This window comes from Etheostoma spectabile, chromosome 24, assembly GCF_008692095.1.
Source record: "Etheostoma spectabile isolate EspeVRDwgs_2016 chromosome 24, UIUC_Espe_1.0, whole genome shotgun sequence".
NCBI lineage: Eukaryota > Metazoa > Chordata > Actinopteri > Perciformes > Percidae > Etheostoma > Etheostoma spectabile.
The window spans coordinates 3,801,797-3,826,488 of NC_045756.1; the positions used below are offsets into that span (position 1 = coordinate 3,801,797).

At 42.8% G+C, this 24,692-nt stretch overlaps 2 protein-coding genes across 16 annotated transcripts in view; both read right to left on the reverse strand.

Moving 5' to 3' along the window:
- Positions 1 to 278: 278 nt before the first annotated feature.
- Positions 279 to 3,677, reverse strand: LOC116674215 (uncharacterized). Of its 2 annotated transcripts, XM_032506790.1 has the most exons (4): positions 3,207 to 3,677; positions 2,235 to 2,329; positions 851 to 2,112; positions 279 to 810 (listed from the first exon to the last, which is right to left on the reverse strand). In XM_032506790.1, the coding sequence occupies exons 1-4, from the start codon at positions 3,403 to 3,405 to the stop codon at positions 714 to 716; spliced, it is 1,653 nt and encodes a 550-aa protein (XP_032362681.1). In that variant the 5' UTR covers positions 3,406 to 3,677; the 3' UTR covers positions 279 to 713. The 2 variants fall into 2 exon arrangements, with proteins under 2 accessions (XP_032362681.1, XP_032362682.1); XM_032506791.1 differs by having other exon boundaries at positions 279 to 2,112; positions 3,207 to 3,675.
- A 580-nt stretch (positions 3,678 to 4,257) lies between these two features.
- The window catches only part of LOC116674213 (R3H domain-containing protein 1), a 42,397-nt gene continuing 21,962 nt past the window's right edge, over positions 4,258 to 24,692 (reverse strand). For 3 of the 14 annotated variants that reach the window (XM_032506783.1, XM_032506782.1, XM_032506775.1), the window contains 20 exons: positions 23,961 to 24,020; positions 22,823 to 22,963; positions 22,441 to 22,549; positions 22,173 to 22,268; positions 21,736 to 21,761; positions 21,402 to 21,455; positions 20,479 to 20,711; positions 18,870 to 19,139; positions 18,146 to 18,300; positions 17,645 to 17,758; positions 16,350 to 16,700; positions 16,046 to 16,172; positions 12,778 to 12,935; positions 12,304 to 12,485; positions 10,279 to 10,382; positions 8,196 to 8,377; positions 7,383 to 7,542; positions 6,452 to 6,549; positions 6,162 to 6,246; positions 4,258 to 5,274 (listed from right to left, as the gene is read on the reverse strand). In XM_032506783.1, coding sequence (XP_032362674.1) covers positions 4,955 to 5,274; positions 6,162 to 6,246; positions 6,452 to 6,549; positions 7,383 to 7,542; positions 8,196 to 8,377; positions 10,279 to 10,382; positions 12,304 to 12,485; positions 12,778 to 12,935; positions 16,046 to 16,172; positions 16,350 to 16,700; positions 17,645 to 17,758; positions 18,146 to 18,300; positions 18,870 to 19,139; positions 20,479 to 20,711; positions 21,402 to 21,455; positions 21,736 to 21,761; positions 22,173 to 22,268; positions 22,441 to 22,549; positions 22,823 to 22,963; positions 23,961 to 24,020 — 3,025 coding nt within the window. In that variant the 3' untranslated portion in view covers positions 4,258 to 4,954. Of the gene's footprint in view, positions 5,275 to 6,155; positions 6,247 to 6,451; positions 6,550 to 7,382; positions 7,543 to 8,195; positions 8,378 to 10,278; positions 10,383 to 12,303; positions 12,486 to 12,777; positions 12,936 to 16,045; positions 16,173 to 16,349; positions 16,701 to 17,644; positions 17,759 to 18,145; positions 18,301 to 18,869; positions 19,140 to 20,478; positions 20,712 to 21,401; positions 21,456 to 21,735; positions 21,762 to 22,172; positions 22,269 to 22,440; positions 22,550 to 22,822; positions 22,964 to 23,960; positions 24,021 to 24,692 lie in introns of those variants that run through there. The other 11 variants (XM_032506773.1, XM_032506774.1, XM_032506780.1 and 8 more) reach the window with 10 other exon arrangements.

Sequence of the window (24,692 nt, forward strand, 5' to 3'; positions counted from 1 at the left end):
TATGACAGCTACAGTGTCTCTATTTTTAATCATGTAGGAGAAAGGGTCATACCGCCCCCTGTTGTCCAATGTGGGTCCATGATTCTGATCAAAACTACAGTAGGATTTAAGACCATATTACAGCCAAGCACAGAACATACTATACAGTATATATATATAGCCTCAATGGTGGAAATATGCATTTTCAATTCTGTATTAAAACTATGTTCTCTTATGTTTTTTCTTTCGTCTGTCATGCCATGAAGACTTCAGTTTACCGAAAACAAACACAACACACGCCTCAAATGAAATGATTTATTCCCATTAAATGATTAAAGAATCTCTGGAAGAGAAAAAGGAAGATGTGATTGTGTGAGACAGGTTGTCACCTGTCATTTGTTTATTTAATTAGAAGCCTATCTTTTGTAATAAGGATGTGAGGAGGTTAACTAAGACTTATCCCTACTGCTGTGAGAACATTGTTTGGATTAAGACCTGATGATTAAAGTTCTAATTATTTACCCATGCATAAACAGGAGGCACGCTTTACCATGGAAACAAAGAGAAAGCAAAAGCATTGGAGTTTTATAATTTAATAAGAGCCCTAGAGTTTTCTGAGTAATAGACAGATATGTAATAATACATAAAGTATTAAATAATTTCTATAGTTCTAATTATTAGCAAGGAAAATGAAAAATGACTGTATGAGTGTAAGGCAGGAATCAAAATGCCTTTTATGAAGACAACGGGCAGCACAACTGCACCACCCTGTGGTCGTAGATAAAATTACATTCATTTCTTTTTGCTTCATCTATGAAATTCTCAGAATGTCTTTGTGTTTACAATTCTATCCTCCACCCTCTCACAGAACAGGTGACTCGATACCGCGGGACCGATGACTCTTATACAAGAATCCTCCAACATGTACAGCACGTTAGCGTACAACAAATTCACATCTTCGCAGATTTGAATCAGTTTCTGTTTCTCAGGCTGCTCCTCCTCAGCGTAGTCGATCTGTTGGACTCTTAACCTCGACAGCCAAAACTCCACCAAACTCCTGAGGTCCTCCGACGCCTGCTGGATTCTAGAGGCGGTCTTGGAGGTTTGCCTCTCAGTCAACACTATCCGCGTGAGGTCGCTACCTTCACACTCAACGGACACATCAAGACCTCTCAAGCATCTGTCAAACGTCTTCTTGTCAAATGTTTCAATGTATCTGAATGTGTATGTGTCGACCCAGACGCACGTATCCTCCTGATCCTCCGGACAGACTGCCGGCTGCACTTTTGTGTCCTCAGTATCGCTCTTGGAGGACGTTGAGAGATTTGTAAGCCTGGTCTGGAGGATGTTAGCGGTGAAGGCTGAGCTCCTCTGATCTGATCCCTTCAGATTGTCAGTACTGCTGTAGCAGGAGCCTGTGTGATTCTCTCTGATCTTGGTTGCTGAACTCCTGTCCAAGCTGTGGTGTTTTTCTGAAATGTCATCTTTGCCTGGCTGTTTTGCTGACATTTCCTCTGCTACGAGCAGGTCCTGGTCTAATAATAAAGATCTAATGCCTGTTTTTAGCATTTGTCTGGGGTTGGCCTTTGTTCTATCCGTCCTATATTCTGAGGGAATTTCGAAATTGGACCGATCTCTTTTCTCCTCTCTATCACTGTTGCAAAAGCTCCCAACAGCCAAACTCTCATGGGAAACCTTTTGCCTTGAAGAAACATTTTGAGTTTTTGCATTGGAGAGCAGGCTTTGGACTTCAGTCGCCTCACCTGTGGTCTGCAGCGGCGTAGATAAGCAGTTTGAGCCTGCTGGTCCCAGCTTAGCTTTAGGACCGCTGCAGCTTACAGAGCCGACAACCTCCTGATGAGATATTACCCCCGGATTAGGAGGAGCTTCTTTTAGTTTGGCGGCAGCAGTTTGGGCTGAGACTGTGGATTTAAGCTGGTTGGCCCTGCAGATGAGGTCCTGTCTCAGGCCTTGGATGGCAGCAAAAGGCCCTTCAATGGTGGCTTTCATCTGCTGATGGAAAGGACGGAAACATAGCGACCTGTGAGCTAAACGCAGACTCTGAATCAGCGACGACTGATCTCTGCCGAATACAGAGAGGTCAACCATAGCGCTGGGGACGTATAAAAACACCTGCAGCACAAGAACACATCTCAATCAGTATTTTATACCATCTGGGAAAAATTGTTACTCACATAAGTTACAGATGAGCCAAACTCTCATGCAGTTTTCTTTAAAACCAAACCGATACTTACATCTTTAGTGAAGGGAAACACTGTAAGAAGGAAATCGTCAGGAAACTCGTTGTCCATCATGATCTGTTGCTCCTTTCGCACGACCCTCTCTGCCTCTGCCAAGAGTAATGTACTGTGTTCTGCTATAGTCTCCATCCATAAGCACATTACAATGTTTCATGATGCCATCAGAGCACAAAGCCTGGCTTGTTGTATACTATACTATAATTTGGCATATTCATCCATTCATCAGCCAGCAACTAATACATGTTTAAGTCATACTTCACTTCTCTACATATTGCATAATGGGTTCCCATGGGAACCAATTAAGCATAAAACTGGAGATACTTAACAATGAGTATAACTGGTTTAAGGCATTTATGTATTTTCATTTCCATTCACTGATAAAGACAACCTCAGTTGTGCCTCTCACACTTTGCCATTACATTTGAGTCACAGCGACTAAGCATAAAAAATAAACACGTGAAAAATAAATTTCAGGGCTATCTTTGAAAAATAATATCCCAAAGAATGCTGAATGTATCTCCAAAACGACTCTTGGATTCCCTGGATTAAAAATATTCAGTCTCTTGCAGCTAAATAATTTTTCAAAATCAATTGCTTAATTTTCTACTGTATTTTCTCTGTATTTCTTATTTGGAACACAAACAACATCTAAGAAAGTGTAGGAAACATCAACATACTATTATATAATAGTAGAATTTTGTTGTTGACATTATAGTATACAAATTGAGCAAGATGTCCTTTTCTGCCACCAATCATCTTGAATTTTTACATTATATATTTTTAAAACCAGATGGTTAGTGTTGCTTAATGACCTCTGTGGTTTTGAAAGATAGCAGGATATTTATGAATGCTCTGTGACTGAAATGTAATGATGAAGTTATTACGCACACGCACAGTATCGTTACTACGTAACTATTAGCTTGTAGCCTATGTTAGCAGTAACCCTGGTAATTATGGTTAAATTACCTTCGACTTTCTCAAAAGTGACAAAAGCGACTCCGTCCATGTTGGTGGGGTATCTGACCACCTCGACGTCTCCTCCACGACTCCTCCTGTAGCTTTGGAAATGAATAGTCAGCTTGTCAGTCATCCTGCTAACGGGTAACACGTCGGGCACACCGGACACAACCACCGTCCTAGTTCCCTTCCAGGAGTCGGTCTCCATTACAGCAGCAGACCTGAAGCCTTGCGAGCATCGCAGCTAACTGCTAACGCGCGTCTTTTTAACCTCTTCCGGCCGTTGCTATAAACACAAATTCAGTTACCTGAAGAGTCAAAAGGTTTAGTTCAGTTTCACTTTCACTCTCCTTGGAGCTGTGTGTTGGTAAGAAGATGTGTCAAAAGCCTTTATCCACTAGGCGTCTCTGTTCCTCTACATTTCAGCGCCTGAGTAGAGGGTTTATTCAAAATGGCTAATTTATGCAGCTGGTAATACGACGGTAATTTCTTTAACTGTCTATGGTAATAAGGCTGCTAAGCAGAGGAAATAGCTCTGCAATGCCCAAAAGACACAGATACAAGCCTAAGGCATCATTTTCCACAGAGTTCCCTCATGTTTTTTTTTTTCTTTCCACTGAAGGATCATTCTACAAGAAAAAAAAAAGATAATACAATACACCCTTAGTTATAGATTATTGCTCGCCTTTTAGTATAGGAAAAAGTTATGTCAACACATGTGGTGCAAACATTTATTAGAGTCCAACCCAAAAAAAAAAAAAAAAAATAATACACATATAAAGAAAAGCCACACCAGACACAGAACACCTCTCATGATTCACACAAACAAAATCCCCCCAAAAAAGAAGCCAAGTAGAGTGACAAACTCGATTGCATTTTTCTTGTGCATATAAACATTTTAATTAAATATAAAAGAAAGTGGCCTGGCCGAGTGCAACGAGGGGGTTGATAAAAGAAAATCCAGGCCTTTATCCGATACCAATCAAATCTCCATCTCGTTCATCACTTCAGTGCAAATCCAACATTCACTGTGTATAAAAGTGACTTTAAATAATTCAGGTAGTATATCTATTATTCAGTGTTTATTATTGTATGGGCTCACATTGTACAAGTGTTGCTGCATGTTATTGTTAGAAGCATGTTATACAAGAGAAGTAACCCATTCCTGTGTACCTAACGGAAGATAAATGCTGCTCAGTTTTATGAGTCAGTGGCTAGGACACAGATGATGGAACTGTTGATGAATGTTAAAGAAAATAAAACACTTGCTATGATATGCTCAGTTTCAATGCATTAATATGGTAAGGAGCCCCAAATTCTAATAATCTAATTTTCAAAAGTGGGCACAAAACACTCTTGAACCAGAAACAAGTAGAATATGTGTATGTTTAGCTCAATATGGTGCTGTCACACTCATTCACCTGCTATTGAAAGAGCCACAGTGGAGTCGCTAACAGCTGGCAAATGAAACCCAAAGCTCTCCAAACACTTTCACTTTTAAACAGCAAACCAGATTTTCAGAATAGAGAGGGGCCAGCTCAGTAGCCACGGACGCATTTTACAAACAAAACCAAACTCAGACCTGTTGGCCAGAAAAATGATAAAATGAACTAAAACAAAGTAAAAGTCAACATTCATTTTCTAAACATTTGCTAGTTGTTTTTTTTTGATTTGGAGAGTCCAGACTGAGGCAGCAGAGGCAGGTGGTTGGATGTGCGTTCATGTGGCGCTCCTTAGATGCACCAAGATCTTAGCAGCTATGACTCGGCCTTGTCCGAGTCACACAGCTCCCCTTTGTGTCTGGTACTAGTTCTGAGTTTAAAGGTTGCCTGGGGGCTGCTGTGGTGAAGCGTGGTGCTCGGGGCAGCATATCGGGAGGGTAGCACGGTAAAGATGGAGTATGATGAGGCCAGGTGTCCGCTGGGAGCGTCTCTGGTTGTGTTGCACAGCCGGGGCTGATGGTCCGACAGCCGCTGGATCAATTCGCTCCCTTTGCAGAGCTCTGCCAGGAGATGGTGGGAGTCTGCACAGCTGAACCCCTCTGGAGGATCTGTCACATCCAGGATCTGACTGCTCACTGCAGACACACACACACACACACAGAGACACACAGCACTGTGAGCAGCAGAGCCAGTAAGTAAAACAACTGTCATGGGTGAAGAGAAAACTCAGACCTGCACCATCGGGAGGCTTCAATAACCTGCTGCTGTCAGCTTTAAGGCTTTAGGTGGAAGGTCAGTCAGACCTGTCACAATGTGATCAAGCAAACCTATACACAAATATTACTAAAATGTTGTGTTGTTTCTTATTTCCAGAAAGTGTGACATTTTAGACGCAGCGCTGTAATGTTGAACCTTCCACCGAGCCTTAATACACAATTGATTGTGCTAGTGGGATTGTTGACAAGAGCACCTGAATAATGCAAAAAAATACCTCGGCGAGTGCAAAAATACAACGCCATAGTTGAAATAATCAGCACATTTCTCTAGGCACAATACCGCCGGGGCTGCAGGTTCCACTGCCAGGTGTGAATTCCGCCCCGTTTGTAATTTATTCTGCTTACATTCACAAACAGACGCTTTTCTCCACAGCTGCGGAACACAGTAAGCATATTTTAACGCAACAAAAAGCTGCTGTTATTTCAGTTAATCTGCTAAACTGACTACACAGCAGCTGAGTTGATCACGTGATGATGAATTTCCTTTCTTGATTGACCGATTGATCTAAAATCTGATGTTGCACATTGGACTGCATGTTTTGAGAAACGGCTTGCCTGAATTACTACTATAGATGAGACTATGACTACTTTAGAGAAAGCATTTCACAATTTACCCAATTTATATTTGGTGCATCTTACAGTAGACGGAAGGTCAAATTTTGGTCAGAAGCACTGATAAATAAAAAAATGGCCGCTGTTATCTCAAGGTTCACTAAACTCAAGCCTCCCTCTGGACTTCCTATTACCTGCTTCACCTACACTGAGATCTGAAGACAGAGATTTTCTGCTGGCCTTCCTCCCATGACCGCTACGCCAAACCCCCAGTGGACCCTGAGGAGACAGAGGACAACAGTTAGGTTATCTGTGGAGAGAGGGGGAGGGATAAGCTGACCTGAAATTAATTTTTTTTTGATAAAGAGGGAGAACTATACATCTGCGAGCTCAGAAAATAACTGTTAGATTACTGATAGAAGACTCTGACCCCCCCCCCAATTCGAATCAAGCATAATACGCGGTGATTGTTTGTGTGTCTGACCTGGTGTTTGGCCACCATGTGGGCAGTGTGGATCAGCGGAGGTCCGATGGAGGGTTTGTACTGCAGAGGTTGGCCCAGTAGAGAGTAGTGTGCTTCACCTAGACAGCACAGCCAAAACACAAAGTTATCACAAACTGGGTCTTTTCAGATCAGTGAACAACAAAATGAGTTTACATGGAGTTAGATGTGGGCCTGTGTGTGTGTGTGTGTGTATATATATATATATATATATATATATATATATATATATATATAGTTAGCTAGCCTTCTTTAGCCTGATAAGCAGCTGCTATCTGAGCTATTTTGATAATTCCAGCTAAACAGCCAAGGCATTGGTTTCCTTAAAATACATTAACTTTGTGTCTCTAAATTTAAACAATTTCAATCTAAGGTATTACATTTGTTGGCTAAAGTGAGCAAAATTTTAGTTTAAAATCAAGCAATAAAGGTGGTATGTAACCAATACAGCATAAACTACCTATGTATATGGAGTACCTGCTTACCATTTTCCGACTGCTACCTTACCTCCTTAGTAACAGATAATCTAGTATTGGAACTGGAGACAAAACAGTCTATCAGAAATGACCAATTTTCCAAATGGCTATAATTGTGACAGTACAAGGCTGCGTGAGCTTCAGTGAGAGGCAAGGCTAAGCTGAAAGTGTACAGACCAGGGATGTTGAGTGAGTAAAACTGAGTGAGAGAGGTTATCATTGTATGCTCATGTGGATAATTTACTAAGCACAAAATTTTAGTTTGCTCAAATGAAATCACATTTTGCGTGATAACGTCTCTACAAAATAAAATTACCATGCATGCAAAAAAATCTTTGCACACCCAGGATTAAGAAATACAACGGCATACATTTCGATGAGCCTGCTATACCAGTCTGGGAGTGAGTAAACACCCAGGCGGCCCATGTGTCTCTGACCTTGTCCACTGTGGCAGAAGGCTGTAGGGAGCGGCGGGTGGTGGTGGTGGTGCGGGTGGTGGGCCATGACAGGGATGGACGAGATGCCTGATGGGAGGCCCTTGACGCTGGGTGGCTGGCCTGGCAAGGGAGTGAGTGCCGGAGACAAGGGCAGGCTGCTCTACACACAACACACCGGCAGTGCGGCGAGAGAAAACGGGGAAGAACACAAACACTTTCATTCAAAAAAAGCAACAATCTTGATTTCTCTTATTCGCAAAGTCGTTCAAGTTGTTGCTTTAATGTACCATTTCATCCACATTAGTTCCCCTAATGTACCATTACACCATAATGCTAAGGACTACTTTCTCCTGATTTTCAAGTTACGCCAGCATTGACTTCATTTGCGGAGCCTATTTAATACGACATTTAACCTGCCTGGAGCGCCACGGAGGCCGCGTTTGGCAATTCTCGCGTCACTGTCAGACCCAGATGACCAAACTAAATTGGCTTTCAAATTGCTTTCTTGCAACAGTCTTAACTTTCTGACACATACTGTATTGTCCAATGTGGAAAACATTACCTGAGCAGATTTATAATTTAATCCTACATTATTCGGAAATTGTTGTCAAGTCAAAACCTCGGGGCCACTGAGCTAATTAAATCTTCTCAAAGCCCTAAGACAATCTCAACAAGGTTATTAAAAAGGTTATAAATACAATCGGTTGACTTGACATTACAATGCAGTTTCATTTTAACTCTGAAACTCTAAAAAGTGGCATCGTTTTAAATGACAGTGTTTGCCTAAGCAATGCACATGGGCAGCGTTTGTACCTGGGTGTTGTCTGGAGGTGGGGGGAGCTCAGCAGGCCGCCGGCTGCGCTGGTGCTCGGGGCCCGAGTGTTTGTGGCCGGGCTGTTTCCGCTGGCAGGGGGAGGGGGCCCGGGGCTGCTGGCAGGAGGGCGCCGTCATTTGCAACATCACCATGCTGCTGCCGTGGGCTGGGGGTAACAACCCTGCACAAACACCGAAATAAATAAATAACACAAGCTGGAATAGAAATACAGTGTTGACAAGAGGCAAATCTGGTCTCGCAGACATGGTAAAACACTCTAAAACTTATTTTCATTCATTACATCTGGGATTGGTTTTGCCCAAAAGCTCTCTTTCAGCACTTTTGTCAGTGAAAACACCTCTCTCACAACATTAGCCCCAGAGCAATTAGGTTCTAAGGGCCTGATGATACGGGCACATCCGTAGCGGCAATAACCGGCCATACCATTTTGCTGCTAAACCTTCTGCAATGATCCGGGAGATCCAATTATCCTTTTAGTTTGTGACGCACAAATATGACTGAACACCCCCGCCCAAATCAATCAGAGGGGGGGGAAGCAACCTTCTGCTCCATCACTTCAAAAAATATACATTCCATCTAATTAATTTTATGTTTACATAAAGCTCGCATTAGGTGAAAATCAAATTGGATGCTTTGCACAGCCGACGCCAATGTTGATTTATGAATTATTACCCATCAACAGTAGCAAGGACAATGGATGTTTGGACTTAATCTGCAGATTATTTCTGGCCCCTGCCTAGCCAATTAAAAATGTTTACTGGTGACGCTATAGGTGAGGCCGTCGCGAGACCTTCATCTGACCTCATTACTGACAGGCTGGATGATGATGATGGCTCCCTCCATTGCTCTCCCATAATAATCAGGCATGAATAATAAAGGTCATTAGTGAGGAGACCGCCCCACCTGGGCCTCTGGACAGAGATTCTGTGGGCCCTCGAAAGGCCAACACAAAATAGGCAAAACATGAAAAGATGGAAAAGGCTTATTAAGGCGTTTTTTTTCTTTCAATTTATTTTTATATTATTTCACCCCTCCCATATCTGTGTGACAGCCACTCAAGCTGTCTCCTCAGAGAGCTTTTTTTTTTTTTTTTTTAAGAGGCTTCAGAAATTAACCCCCATCACCCCACCCAGTCCCCACTACACACACAAACACTTACGCAGACAGAACCGTCTGCTTAATGCAATAATGGACTCTGTGCAATAGACACAATAACTTTTGTGTTCATTGCTCCCTATATTTATATATTGTTAGAGTATTTATTTATATCATGGGTAATAGTGTAGGTGGTCATGAGTGAGGTGTGCGACAACACACACACACACACACACACACACACACACACACACACACACACACATTTTCTGTACTGCATTAATGATATCAAAGTATGTGTTTACATATGATGGTCTTGAAGTGAACAACAAGCAGTTGTTCATTTAGAATCATCATTTAGGAGTATGACAGTAGGGAGAATTAGATTAACCACCATGTGATAATGTATCCCAATACAACCATTGGAGCATAACTCATACTGGAGCTGCCAACATCATCAAAGAGTCACAACGACATCAGTGATTTCTCACTTTAATAGTTTTGAACTGTACCAAACAACATTTGGACGGAAGTTGTTGTCAACACAGCATTTGCAGTGGTCGACCTACTGGCTGTTTAATCTCCGTGCAGCTTCGGAGGAAGAGGAGGATGGATGTGCAAATCACTTTCATTTATACACACACCAGGGAGCCGTCATCACCACGCCTTACTCTCTCATTTTGAAAATCCAGAGTGTAAATCTAATCATGCTTCCGACGCACATACAACTGCAAAGTGAACCCAGGGAAGATTATGTTATTATGAAGCCTGGGTCGTAGCTTTGAAGGAATACATTCTGCATTTATTGAGAGATGGGGGAATATAAAGGATGTCGGAGCGCTGGCAGCGGCGGGGTATCTCCAGGGCGGCTAATGTCAGAGACTGAGAAGTGATGCTGCTGCACATCTATGTGTTTAAATCTGGACCTCGGATTTGGTTGTGGTTGGCTGCCGGAGTGGAGCGTACCTGCATACTGCTGGCCTGGGTGCTGCTGGGAGACGCAGGGGGACGAGGTCTGAGGAAACTGGAGCTGCTCCATCATCTGGGCAGGCAGGAAACTCACTGTTGAACTGTGAAAGGGGTAAGGATGATAAGGCCTAGAAATGTTAGCCATCTGCATTAATCTACTGACATTTCAGTCCCATTTGTGTCCGTATTTCTCAGCAGTAGAGAACAATAAGAGCTGCAGCCAATAGTCCATTGATAAAAACAACTTACTTTGAAAACAGAATTTGATGCCATGAACTTGTGTTCTAGAAAATTGTTGGTCTTGTTTGAAAAATAAAAAACTAATCTGCAAATAATCGACAATATAAATGATGTTTAGGTGGTTATAGTTGTAGTTCTGATACCAAAGCAGCAGAAAATGAATGGGTAGATAATACCCTGTATAAGGTTTAAATGTTGCCAAATTTGTCAGCAGAAGGGCTTCTGTTGGTCCAAAGCCCAAGCACCTCAAGAAAAAGAAGTCCATTACTATGCTTACACCTTAGAAGTGATCGGAGAATCACTTCTAAACCTGCACAGGCGTAAATCTCCAGAAGCGCGGCGATCTTAACGCTTCAGCTGGGGGTATTACATTTCAAATTTAACTTTAAGTCCATCTGCAAAGCAGACGCTCTGCTCCGTAAGCAACACGCCTGCAGGGACCCGCGTACAGCTGGTGAAAAAGCTGGCTGCAGGTGGACAGTCGGCCACGCGGGAGAACACTGAGCCGTTCGAACACTGACGCATAAATCATTTCCACACTGACTGCCCTACTAAAGCAGCCTCATTTTACAGCTGGGAAAATGAGAGTGACCTCTCCACTCGTGTGTGTGTGTGTGTGTGTGTGTGTGTGTGTGTACACATTGTTCTTCTGCAGGTGATGACTACAGTACATGTCTGCTTCATGTCTGGTGTTGATGTATACGAGCGTGCACAATGGTCCCAGTAGTGCTCCCCCTCACCAGTATCCAGATTGATTGGGTCCATGGAGGTGGAAACTAATTACATGTTTTGCTTTCTGTGAACTAGTTCTATCAATCAGCTTATAATGAGAGAGAGCACCGCGCTCACCACTACTCGGCCCCAGCAGTAATGGAGGAAAACGACTCCAGCTCTTGGAGAGTCGACATTCATCAACTATACGCAGACCCGAAAAAGCATCACCCAAAGCCCGGTGCTAATAACCCCCCCCCCGACAGTGAATAAAGATGACCTTGGCTCGGCGGTACTTTGGGGAAGCACTCATTATGCTTGTTAAGTCTATAAACAAGAGGAACCTTTAGGAGTGTGAAACAGCAGCAAGTACCTGCAAATCGGTTTCTGGGATGAAGAAGATCCACAGGCGAGCGAATCATTTCACCTAAACCTGCTGAAAGCAACTTCAGCTAATAGAATCTGCCATTATAAAAGGATGAACATAAGTCAAAGTAACTTTAGTGTAAACGTAACGTTTTTTTAGAATGATTATTAAATTGATCATTGAAACTGGCCTAAGAAAGAAATCATAAACATAAAATGTTCAATAAACTAATGGCTCCCATATATCAAAGTATTGATGTGCGTGTACACGGCTACATTTGAACAATATCTTTATGCAATAAAAGAACTTAAACATACAGTTATATGGTATTTTTTTTATCTAGAACACTACATCATACTGGGCTCCTTAAAATGGATTGAGTTACAAAAACAGTTAAAAATAAAAAAGTTTTTTTTTCTTTTTTTTCTTTTTAAAGGTTGACACGGATGGATGTTCAAATTATGTGTAACCATTGTACATTGTGCATGCTTATACTGTATATGTTCAGTCTTGAAAAGAGATATGGATCTCAATGATGCTTCCTTTTTCAATAAAACAATAAATAAAAAACAAACAAATCATCTTTTATCTTTGGTGAGTCATCGGCTCTTTTCTGTTATATCGGATGCTGGTACAGTACATTCATTTCCATTCACATTTGAGAACAATAACTTGTTGTATCACATAATTATGCTTTTCAATACTTTTGGAACATTTGCAGAGTGTCTGTGTTGTTTAACCTGAGATGGTACCTCATGGTGGTGTGCTGGTTAGGGGGGAGCAGGCTGTAGCAGGGCTGCATGCCAGCAACAGCCACCGCCCCCTGTCCTGGCTGACAGGACACAAACACTGGCTGCTGGTACGTCTGCTGTGGCACAGAGACCTGCTGCAGGAAAAAAAGGTACACATTTGTTTTGTATTCTCCTTACAGGAAAAAGATGAAGAACTCAAAAGTTTGTTTTCTCCATTAATCTCTGGCACACGCTTTTATTGTGGAAGCTCTCTTCTCTTCCTGTGTCTTCACTAGAATAAAGAGCTACCAGCAACTTCCTTTCAGAACAATGGTCTTGAGAACAAATTCCATTCATCCAAAATGAACTGCATGCTCTTTTTCATCTTTACACTGTTAATATTAATCTGACATTCAACGGTAAAAGCTTGCAGGCGTCTCAAAATACCTGATAAGACTGCATTGGAGGGTACTGGACCATCATGCCTTGCATCTGGTTGCCCATATTGCTTTGCTGGTTGCCAGTGAGAGCGACGTTAGATGTTGGCTGCATGCCCACTATGGTCTGGTAGCTGGATGCTGGGTTTGGCATCATGGCTTGGTGCACTGAGGCAAAATGAGAAAAGGCACAACGCTGTGACCGAATGAAAAGAGACTCCTAGTAACACAGTGATGATAACAACACTGCAATTAATATTCACGACTCCTATGAAACACAGCCAGAGACAGCATTGATAAAAGCTTGCTTATCAAGATTTTATAGATTTTTTTTATAGGGAAATTTGCTTGTCATCAGTAGCAGAACAAAAGAAGGAGATTCAAAGATTGTGGACGTCTGAGCTCGGCGAGTAGAGCTGTTACAGCTAAGCAGGTTTGAGGCACTCGGAATAAATGAGAAAGTCAATATATTTGATTTAGCCTGTGGTGGCCTGAACCTGAGTGGCGCAAACGCTCCTTCTTCAACAAAAAACAACTTCCACTTCAACGAGTGATTAGGTTCCGGGATAAATGGAGAATGGGAACACATTTCTCCAGTACTACTTAAAAACCCATTTAGAGCACCGGGAGAAAATGACACACACGGCTCTGTCCAGATTCCAAAAGGCCTAAAATGGCGGTGCTTATTCCTCGCCGGAGGGGAAGGGGAGATTCAGACACTTAAATGTCAAGGTGACAAAAAAAAAAAGACATTTGAAAATACAGTCCCTCGTGACACACACACACGCGGTATTCCAATGGACAAAGGAGAGGACGTCCTTTTGTGAAGGTGTCTCTACAGTCTGCCGCCCTGGGAGAAAAGTATAATGAGACAATGAGAGTGCTCCGCGAGGAACAGAGAGGGGGAGGACTATTTTTATCCAGCCTCGTCTCCCACCTTCACTCACAAACCAAGCATGAAATGACAGTAATATCAAACGCACCCCATTTTATCCCATTCCAGCAGATGGACGATTGTGACTTCTTTACTTTGGAAATTCCTTCCAATGCCCGTTTGTGCATCTTAGGGATTTGAGCCATCCAGTGAGCACAGGCTGAGAATAATTATGAGGAAGTTTTCGCTTTGCATGCACACGCTCCATCCTCCATGCCTTGTGCCGACCGTCTAGCCATGGCGAGATTACTGCATGTCCTGCATGTGAGGAGCGAGGGGCTGAAAAAGAGACCGGTTCACTGTGAGATTCATAAAGGCCTCTCAGACAGCGTCCCGGCCCCGCATCCCGCCTCTCAGACTCAATGTGCTTCCTCTTTGGTATTAAATCATCCTTCAAAGCCTGAAAACCATTAAGATGAGAAGGAATCCTGTCTTGAAAGGCCCAGGCAGCTGACTATTAACCCGCCTCATTTGTAGGGCTGGGTTAAAAAATATTTCTACCCGTGCTGATACCAATACCTTGACTTTGATAGCGGTTCCTAAACAATAGTTTTTAGGATACCAATTTAATAAAACAAAAAGAAATGACAACATTACATGTTACGGCGCAAATCTTTATTTATCTTTATTTTTCAGCTCCTACTACGTAAGCCAGGTCTCTCTGTGCGTAATGTAGAGTTTCTCCCGCCTGCCTCTCCGAAGTTAGACAGCCAATCACAAACAATATTTAGATCTTGGTAGAAGCATGCTGCATGGTTATTGGCTCACTGACACAGATGAGATTTATTTTTTTGGTATTGAAACTTGAATGAAAAAGCATTTTTCTATACTCAATACTTTAGAAGCATTTCGGTCTGTGCCTAAAAAGTATTGAATTCAGTAACCAGCCCTACTCATTTGACCCATAATAGATACTGCAGGCTTTATATCCAGTGTCCCAATGTTTTAACCTGGCTGCATGCACATATTTATGTAGAGTTTAAACCGTATGATTCAAAATGCGAGGTATCTCAGATTGTTCCCATCATTCCTTGAAAACAAGTGGTCATTTCTTTCATGTAACTTCCATTGAAAGTAGGGTTTGTGTAGGGTTTTCTTCCCGGCGGTGACAAAGGAGCTCTAGCATCAAAAAACGGTGAAGAGAAAGGAAGACAAATCCTTCAGTCCCTTCACATATGATACAAGCTGCTGTCTCAGAATGACCATGACTGTAGCCGTAGCGACGAGTCTAAACACAAACTACATTCTGTACATAATACATAAGTCTCTCTGTGGACCCTGACTGCGCCTTCAGAGAATTCCCAATGAGCTCTTATGTATTACATGTGGATCCATTGCTACACTATCTTTACCTTTAGTTGGTTGTGTGTGTGTGTGTGTGTGTGTGTGTGTGTGTGTGTGTGTGTGTGTGTTATATATATATATATATATATATATATATCTTTATTTTTAATTAATTCAAAAACAGAAGAGAAACAAGTGCTGAATTCATTTTTTCTGTTTCCCTGAGAAATAATTGCTGTCCTTTGCTTTTGTAGGTCAGCTTCATTTGTCCGCTGTCTGTTCCCTGGGTCCCCAGCAGGGAAGCCGCGCTTGCAGCCTACAGATGACAGAATAGTGCCGCAGCCGCTTACAGAGACGTGTGTGTGCACCAGCGTGTGTGTCTGTGTGTGTGTGTGTGTGTGTGTGAGAGTGTGAGAAAGACTAAGCAGGAGCTAACAATCTCAACTCCTGTGGTGAAGAGGGGGGGGGGGGGGGGGGGGGGGGGGGGGGGGGGGGGGGGGGGGGGGGAAATCACCAGAATAATCAAGTGGATGACTCCCAGGGAGACATCTGAACTCGTAAAAACGAGGAAAGAAGGGAGAAATACTTGTCCTTTTGTAGAGCAGTCGGACTGCGGCTGGCATAGCTCCCTTGTGAAGAAACATACAAGAACAACAACAACAACACATAAATACTATCTAAGAGCTGAAAGTGAGAAGTCAAACTATCTATTTAACAGCAAGGCTCTTGGCAACATGAAGTCTGAAAAATCAAGGAAAAATCTGTTGCTTTACATCAGAGACTGCAGACCTCGTTCATTAAAACATCCTTTGATTTGCCTTTAGATCCACCATGTAACTATTTCAAAGCCATGTTTGAAGAAGTTAAATAAGCTTTGGTCTATCACAGAAAACTGGAGAAAAGATGGGTAACCTGACATTTTTTGGCATCCAGGTGTGTTCATTGTAAAACAACTTTTACCAGTTTATGTTGACAATTTAATGAATCAAAAGGAAAAAAAATATTTTGTTTTATAAAGACATAAAAACATGGATCTTCTTTAAAACGACTGTGTGCATACCTTGTTGCTGGGGCAGGTTTTGGCTCTGGGGGCAGTTATAGGACAGCAGGTTGACAGGGGGCCGGTAGTTCTGCTGCTGGCTGGAGCAGTGGGGGTGGTGGGCTGAAGAGCAGTAACACGCGGACATCTGGAAGAGACACACAACACGAGTTCAAGGACTGTATGACACATCGGCACTCCTGTTTGAAACCACTTCCCAGCAAGAGGAGAAATGAAGGATTAGTCATAAAGCTGGGTTTCCACTGCGGGAGGGATCCGCGGTCAACAAATTACCACACCTGGGCATGATTTTAGACGTCCCTACCTGCTGGACGGGCTGATGGATGTAGGTGTGTTGCTGGAGCAGCTGCTGGTTCAGCGCGGATCCAGAAAAAGCAGCAGGGCCCGGGGTGGAACTGGGATAGGTGTGGTTGGGGCCCGGGGTTGGGACAGGCTGACCCTGCAGCACCCCTGGGGGTCCTCCTGATGGCCCTGCCACCACGTAGCTAGCAACCTGCTGCTGCTGCTGCTGCGGAGCTCCCTGCAGTACCATCTGGGAGGGGTGGTGGTGGTATACAGTCGGATAGTGGCGGGCGTCCGAGGCTGAAGCCCCACTGTTGCCGGGCGGCTGCTGCGCCAGAGTCATGTGACTGAACTGGGCGTTGAGGGCATCAGGCTGGAGAGAGAATTTAGTGTTAAAAAAACCCCCACATTTTACTCATTCAATGTGCTCAGAATTTGGATCAATACAGTTCGAGCGCCAGGGAGAGTCAGATGATTCCTAAACTAAGCGCTGAATCAAAGCCACTTGCTCAATTGACTTGGACTTGAAGGTTCAAAGAAACGCAGAGTCTAAAATCGGACCCATGTCTGCTGTCTAAAGTGAAGCATTTATCTGCATCACCACCACACGCCAGTTCAGGTCATTTCTGACATGTTGGAAAAGTAGTGTTTTTGGTCATGGATTATTCAGCGCTAACATCTGGTGATGAATTAAATATTCATGGAACTCTCCACAGGCATAATTAGTCACAGAGGCATGTCTTTCACTAAAACCAGGTCAAAAATGAGGTTAAGTGAATGCATGATCTATATATGTGGGTACTGGCTCCTGCTGGATTTAAATCCACCTATCCACCCAATAAAACAAACTGAATAGTTAAGTGGGGGAATACTAAGGGGTTTTGAAGTTTGAAAAGGTGAATAATGCTCGCTTTTAGATACCATTGATACTAATCTTGAGTCCAATCTGTGAAAAACACTGAATGTGGATACCAAACTGCTTGCTAAGTAAATATACCTTTTTTTCCTGGTAGTATTGAATATATGTGGCCAATAATGTTTTCACATTTTAAATATAATCACAGAAGATAATTATTTAAGGAGCTCATTAAAAAAGGTAAGTTCATACAGTTTGATAAGCTGAGTCAAAATAGAGCGCAGAGTATTTCTTTAGCTTGACATAAATTTCCTGGACATCTGTGTCAGAGTTTCATATATTAATTTAACTGCTCAGAGAAAAGTCTAGAAATAAACTCTTAATGAGCCAGGTCTGACAGGAGAAGGAGAGCAAGGGGGAGGGGAGGAATAATAAAATGGAAAAGAAAAGGAGTTCTGTACCACAGTGTACTGTTGGTTATGACAGACGGGCAGGAACTGAGAAGGAGGAAGAGGATACGAGACCGTTGGGTTGTGAACAGGCTCAGAGGACAGCTGGAGAGGAGGACAGATCGGCTGAGGAGGTAAGGGAAGAAGAAATGGACAGAAGGACAGGAGATGAGACTGAAGGAAGGATGCTAGTAAAACGGTGGGAGCTTCAATTGACCATTTTACAAAAGCCTGTTTGTTTTCACTTTTAAATTAACAAGAGAAAAAGGCCTTTAGGATGAGGATGGACTGATAGGTTTGGCAAATGTAACACTATCTCAGGTAACATTGGCTGGTGCTGCTGGACGGGTTGTCGATGGGTTAATTAAATAGCTTATTGAAGCTCCTACCATCAGCTCCCACTTCAACACAATAAGTTAGTGAGGTTAGAGAGAGTTAGAAAAAACACTGGAGTCTTTACAGGATTTGATTTGAATGAGTCCTGCTGAAAAATGTAGCCCCGCCTCCACTGACCTGAGAGTGGAGGTGATTGGTTGGCTGCTGCTGTGTCGGGACAGGGATTGGCTGCTGTGGGGCTTTCCCCTGCTGGGGGTTCCTACCAGCAGCGGGGGCAACAGAGCCCGGGTTATAAACGACGGCGCTGCCATCGGGGTGTATGAAAGGCTTGCCTGTCAAATTTAATTCATAAGAGACCAAAAACCACAGTGATGTGAACTGCACACACACACAAACAAGACACACTAATAATTCAACATCATCATCATCATCAAACAAAAAAGGAAACACTTGAATTATGATTCTGGTGACAGGGAGGGACACACCCAAACATGGTCCACGAGAGGAGAGGCAACAGGAATTAACAACCTTGGCAGCATTTGAAGTTCGGTTTGCAGCTCAAAAGTGTACAACAGGCCGATGAATATTTACACGTTTCTCCCATCTGTTCAGTGCATTTTGATTAGCGTGCTGTGGTCTGACTACTAATTTGACGGACAAACCGAGTGCATCCCCATGCCAACCTGTAATTCTGTCCCCAAGTTATGGATAATTCATTAGTAAACCAAAATTACAAGACATGAAAATGTATTTTCTTTGCTTTGATTTAATACAGCCGGCTGAGATCGGGTCACAGCCCTCAAGATCAAAATCCTGTGCCTTTGTGTGATTTTTAATTTAGTGAGATGGACTTTTACATTGAAACTTTTCCGTCTTCACATGGAGGTATCCCATCACCCACCTGTGTGTGGGTTGACCAGAACGCTGCCGGGTGGTATCCCTGAGGCTTCCAGCGGCAACACATAAAAGTTTGTTGCGTCTGTAGCTGATGGTGGCTGTGACGGGACGCTCTTGATCATCTCAGGGTGCCCAGAGCCTCTAGTGTCAGCGGCTATGTGGATTAAGGGCGCTCCGGGGATGTTGGACCAGGATGGGGCCGAAACTGGAAGAGGCAGCTGGGGACGGGATAGAGAGCTGGACGAGGAGCCGACGCTGCTGCACGATTCTGAACCTGAGGAAGGGCAGAACAGTGAGATTATAATATACTTCCTACGTCTACCAGAAGGACTTCAACTTCAAGATTTGAGAGGAGGAGCGTTAACATGTTGCTTTCAGCTTGCTAGTTATTCAAGTGAGTGAATAGAATTGATGGTGATAATGAAGCAGTCTTGCTAATAATGCAACCTGTCTGGTGGCTGCACAAGCAACCGTTGATGAAGAAATTGGTATCTATCCACCGTCTATTCTGGATTTCTCCCTGTATAATTACCGAATGGCGTGCAAACTGGAGATTGTATAAAAGACGTTTTTCGGGAGAGGGATTGGCATCACAACCTAGTGTTTAGAAGAGTTTAGAAGTTTGCAATTGCAGGAAATGGAAATGATCAAGTGCCTTAAAACTTTACCTAAGTATCTGCGTAAATGTCACGACAAAATGTCATGACTTTGACCAAACACCTGAACGATTATGTCCAAATTAATTCATAAAGGCAGAAACGTTAAACCTTTGATTCCAGTTAATTGAGAACAATGTTACTTTCATCATATATAAGCTCCTATTTTCAGGGAGAGATGGCATGCAGAGAGGTTATTTAAGGGCTTAGGTGAAGGGCAAATGCAGCCGAACATGGCAGCACAGGAAAAATGTCTCCTCGACTTATACTCCCAAAACACAAAGTGAGGGCAGCCAGCCGCCTCGTAAACAACTTAAAAAACTGTTCAGGCAAGAAGCCTGCTGCTGCTGTTACACCTCCTGTGTAAAGAAATCTTTGCAGGAGAATGGCAAGAAGAGGAAAAACACCAGACAGAAACGGTGGCGGGAGACAAAATGGAGAGCAGAGGACAACCAAGGACTTCCACCCTGCAATCAGTGAGATAAAGAAGACAAATCCACAGTAACACTTTCCTCTCAGCCAATCTTGTTACAAATGTATCATATAGTGGAGTAAGTACTTGCGGCCCTAACTGCATCTCAGTGACACTTTATACATTCTGCAGTAACTCCTCACCACTAGGTTTTACGCTTTTGCTGCTACAACACTTTTTAAGGGCCTCTTCTATCACCATGTTGCTGTACGGTCATTAGTTTTGACAGCTGTCCGGCTACAGGGCGGCCTACAGACTTTATGGACCGCAGCAGGACAACAAACATTTGCTCTTCAGACAACTCAGAAGCCCTGAATTCCAGGAGTTTGCTTGGAGCTCAATATGCAAAATGCCTGGTTTTGCTCATCATTTAACCAATTAGGACACAAGTTATTTCATTTAAAACAAAGGGAGGACATGATGAGGTTAATGAGTCTCTAAACATTGTAGTACAGCTCTACTCCATGGCCCCCCATCCCTCTTGCCTGTTTTGGAGAGCCTCCCCGTGCTCTTGCTGCTGGCTGTGCTGTCCCCTCGGACCAGGCCGGGGGAAATGCCGCTGAAGCTGCTGGCCTTTGTGATGGGGGGGCGCGGGGCGAGCCGGTTGGAGCTGTCCGAGCTGTCGGTGCTGCTCCACGGCCGAGGCTCGCCGTGCCGCGGCAGCGTTTCTGTCTCGGAGCTGCTCTGCCGGCTGGCGCCTGACCGGCCGGCCCGTAGCCTGGGGGAACACAGAGCACTTGATTTGAAAAAAATGTTATGCTAATTTTTATTTTACTTTATAATTCTGTTTGTATCTATAGTGTAACACGCTCATAATTGTGTAGACCCAACTTCTGCAACAACCTGTCCTAAATCAGAAAGAGCTGCATCACTGATCATATCACAGTAGCTGCGCGCACACAAACGCACGCACACGCGTTTTAAATATGAATTAAACAATTAATCAATTATCAAAACAGTTGCTTATATACTGTCTAATTGCTCAGCTCTAATCTTGAAATGTGTAAGTAACTAATAAGTCAACCTTTTCCCACAAAATTACACATGAAAAAGTGTGGGGGGGGAACACAAAACAAATCCAGACACCTGCAGTGTTCAAAGAATAATGACATCTGAAACATGGCCTGTTGGACCATATTCAGTAATATAGATTTTAGCTAGAACAAGACCGCATCTTCTCCCAACAAACAGGGTGTAATTGCCAAGCTTTGGTTGAAACAGGCCGTCCCACATGGGCTGCAAATCCTATTTAACAGAAGCTTTCCCTGAGCAGCAAAAACATATCCTCAGATCAGCACTCCTGCTCCTGAGCAAGCCGATTAAGGCAGACGGGCGATTCAAAGGGTTTTCTCTGCCTGCGGTTCAGCCTCTAAAGGAGCTGAATGATGTGTGGCGGGGGTGGACCTACCTGAACATTTGCCGCCTCTGTTGGGTGCTCATGCATGCGCCTTCATCCTGAGCACTGAAGGGAGAAGAGAGGACAGGCGCTGACAAAATGAGATATCCACCATTTTACAACATGACAGAGCTGACTCTAATTGCTGCTCCGACAGGAACGCTATAAAAGTGATGGAACATCATTTAAAGTTGAGCTTTAGTTACACTTTAAAAGGATCTATCGGTTCTACTCTGGCCAATTAACTGACAATTCATCATCCATGTTAGTTCTTCTTGAAACAAACCCATTGCTAAATGAGAGGTGAGGCAAAGTCAGTGGTTATTAATGGCATAATACGACTTACCTTCTATCAAGAATAAAGTGATCTCCCTGTGGGTGGAAATGAAAGTTACGGTCAATGTTAGTGGTGCAGATAATTCATTGGACAGTTTGTTCTTATTGTATTCCTGAATGTTTTTCCTCTTTGCATTTGCTGAAAGCCACATTGCATGGCTCTGTGCATTAAAAATCCTCATGAATATGACTACAGCATTGGTCAATTTATCAAAAAAAAAAAAAAAAAAGATGCTTGGACCCCGGTGTACCTGCGTACAGGCCTCGTTATAAATTGGACTTTACATATTTGGCTTCACATCAGAGGGACCCTAGTCTAGAAATTCATAAATCCAGCAGTTGTAATTGGTAGCAAGAAATCTACTGAATTTGCACATGAATAGAAACGACACAAAGATGCAACATGCCCCCCCCCCCCCCCACCCCGCCTACACAAACAGCTCTCACATCATGTGCAAATATCCTTTCTCTGGCTCGCTGGTACTCCTCCTCCCTCTCCTCCATCGATTTGCTCCTCTTGTCAGCTTTCAAACGCATTCGAATCTGGCAAGGACACACCACACACACACACAAAGAGACACACACGCTTCTTTAGCAGCTATGTCAGGGACGCCAGATTGTACCACTCTTACCAACATGTCAGAAATGTAAGTGACAGCTTGGTGACACACACACACACGCACGCACGCACGCACGCACGCACGCACACACCTACCGTGCTGTCTTCCCGATCAAAGCTGGAGTTGTCTCGTTTTAGAATGTAGCGTTTCTGAAAATCGTCCGCCCTGTCATCCTTGATGTGCTCTGAGAATTTCTGATCGGGTCTGTCGGTGGGGGATTTCACAAGAGTTTTAGTGCAAGCTTAATTTCAGGCAGATGCTGACAGCAACATATGTTAATCAACAAGCAGGGAAGGAAAGGAACTTATCTGTCGACAGATTGCAACAACTAAAAGTTCACCACCAATTAACTAGTGTAGTATAATGAGAGGTCTGATAATAATAATCAGATCTATAATAAAGTTCATATACTGATTTTACTCTAATATGCTCAGTAAACTTGGAAGAAGAACACCAAAAGACCAAAGAGGGGCTCACATTCTAGTGTTGGTGGTTTTGTTAATCACCACGGACTTTCCACTGGGGTCCACATTGTGGTCCATGCCAAAGTAGGCTGCCACCCGATGTAGCAGCATCCTGTGGTAGGACGTCATGGGTGGGAACTTTCTCTTTTGGCTTCTAGGAGGGACACACATGGTTAAAATGTTTAAGTTACATTCCTCAGAGAAAGAAAAAAAACATCAGTCGCAATCCCAGTCTGAAATGAGGAGTTAAGCAAGTAAAGCTCTCCTGTTTTATCTGGTAGACGTCCATTGTTGTTTTACCTTGTAAGGATATATCTGCTCAAGAGTTTGTTTTAAGAAATGTTTCAAAGCACATCGGAGTTCACTGGACGAGTACTTAAAGCCCTCTGTAATTTGAGACCACCATGACTAAATTGGTAATGCTGATCTAAACTTAACATTTCATACTTCCAAACAGTGGTGGAAGCAGTGTTCAGATCCTTTTCTAAAGTAAAAGGTACTAATCCCACACAGTAATAAATACTCTGTTACAAGTCAAAGTCCTGCATTGGAAAATATTACTTAAGTAAAAGTATGTAAGTATCATCAGGAACTTCTATTTAAAGTATTAAAATGCTATAAAATCCTCACATTTTAGAAACTGGAAACAATCCAAACTGTTCCGCCAATCACCTAAGTGTTTAACCGTCTATTTAAAAAGTACAATATTTCTCTCTGAAATGAAATGTAGCAGAGAAGTAGATAGTGGCATGAAAAGAAAAGACTCAAGTAAAGTACAAGTACCTCAAAGTACAGTACTTGAGTAAATGTATTTAGGTACATTCCACCACTGCTTCCAAAGACACTAAATGGAGAATTTGATGAGCAGAGCCAAAAGCCAGATCATAGACTCCGTTTTAAAAAGGGATCTGGTACATCCAAACGGGGCTATGCTCTACAGATGAGTCAACAAATGAATCAGCTGAAATGACAAACAGCTGTTTGTCTTAATTGTGTAACATCAAGCACAGCCCATCTGAAAGAGCCTTCTGCCCTCGTATGCTATAGAGCACTTTGGAAGAATATTTGAACTTGAAGGAAAAGTTTGCTGCTGCAACTGGGTTCACTGATTCACACTGGTTGAAACCTAAATAGTAAACAATAAGTCTTACTCATTATTGCTGATGAAGTCCAAGATGTCCTGTTCCAACTTCAGTAGCATGATTCGATCCCTGAATAAATGACATGTATTAAGATTTTTTTTTTATTTATTTTTTTAAAGACATTCTGAATGCAAAACTGAATTCATAAATCAATATTCTTTAGCATAAGAAAATCACCAATGTTCAAATTGTAATAACACAATATTTAAAGGCCTGGTCATACCCGAAAGTAGCACAGTAAAATGCAAGATATCTGGTTAAAAAGGCGTGGTGACATAGGGTTACTTGGTGAATACTGTAGTAAGTAAGCTAACCGCTAACAGCCTAGCCAGCAGAGAACTAGCTACTCTATTACCTGTCCCGGAAGCCGAAAAATAATGTACAGGTGGAATATGTAAGCATGGAGGTTTTCAACTGTATTTCATCTATTCTAAGGATCCTCCACAGAAGGCTTAGTTTGAGGTAACCCGACCCCACGGCTGAGAATAGATCGGAATGTGTCCATCTATTAGAAGGGTCTTACAAATAAGGAGTGGTTTGAAGGTAACATTGGATCACAGAAATAGATAAACTGATGTGTGCAGACAAGAAGAAAAGTATAAAAAGGAGTTTACTAATGTTCAGAGAGACACTTCAGGTACACACTTGAGTCTGTGTGTACCCACGGTTATCTTCCTCGTTCAATAATTGAATAAAGCTGCATTTAATCTAAATGTCTTGGACTCGTCATGTGTGCAGTCT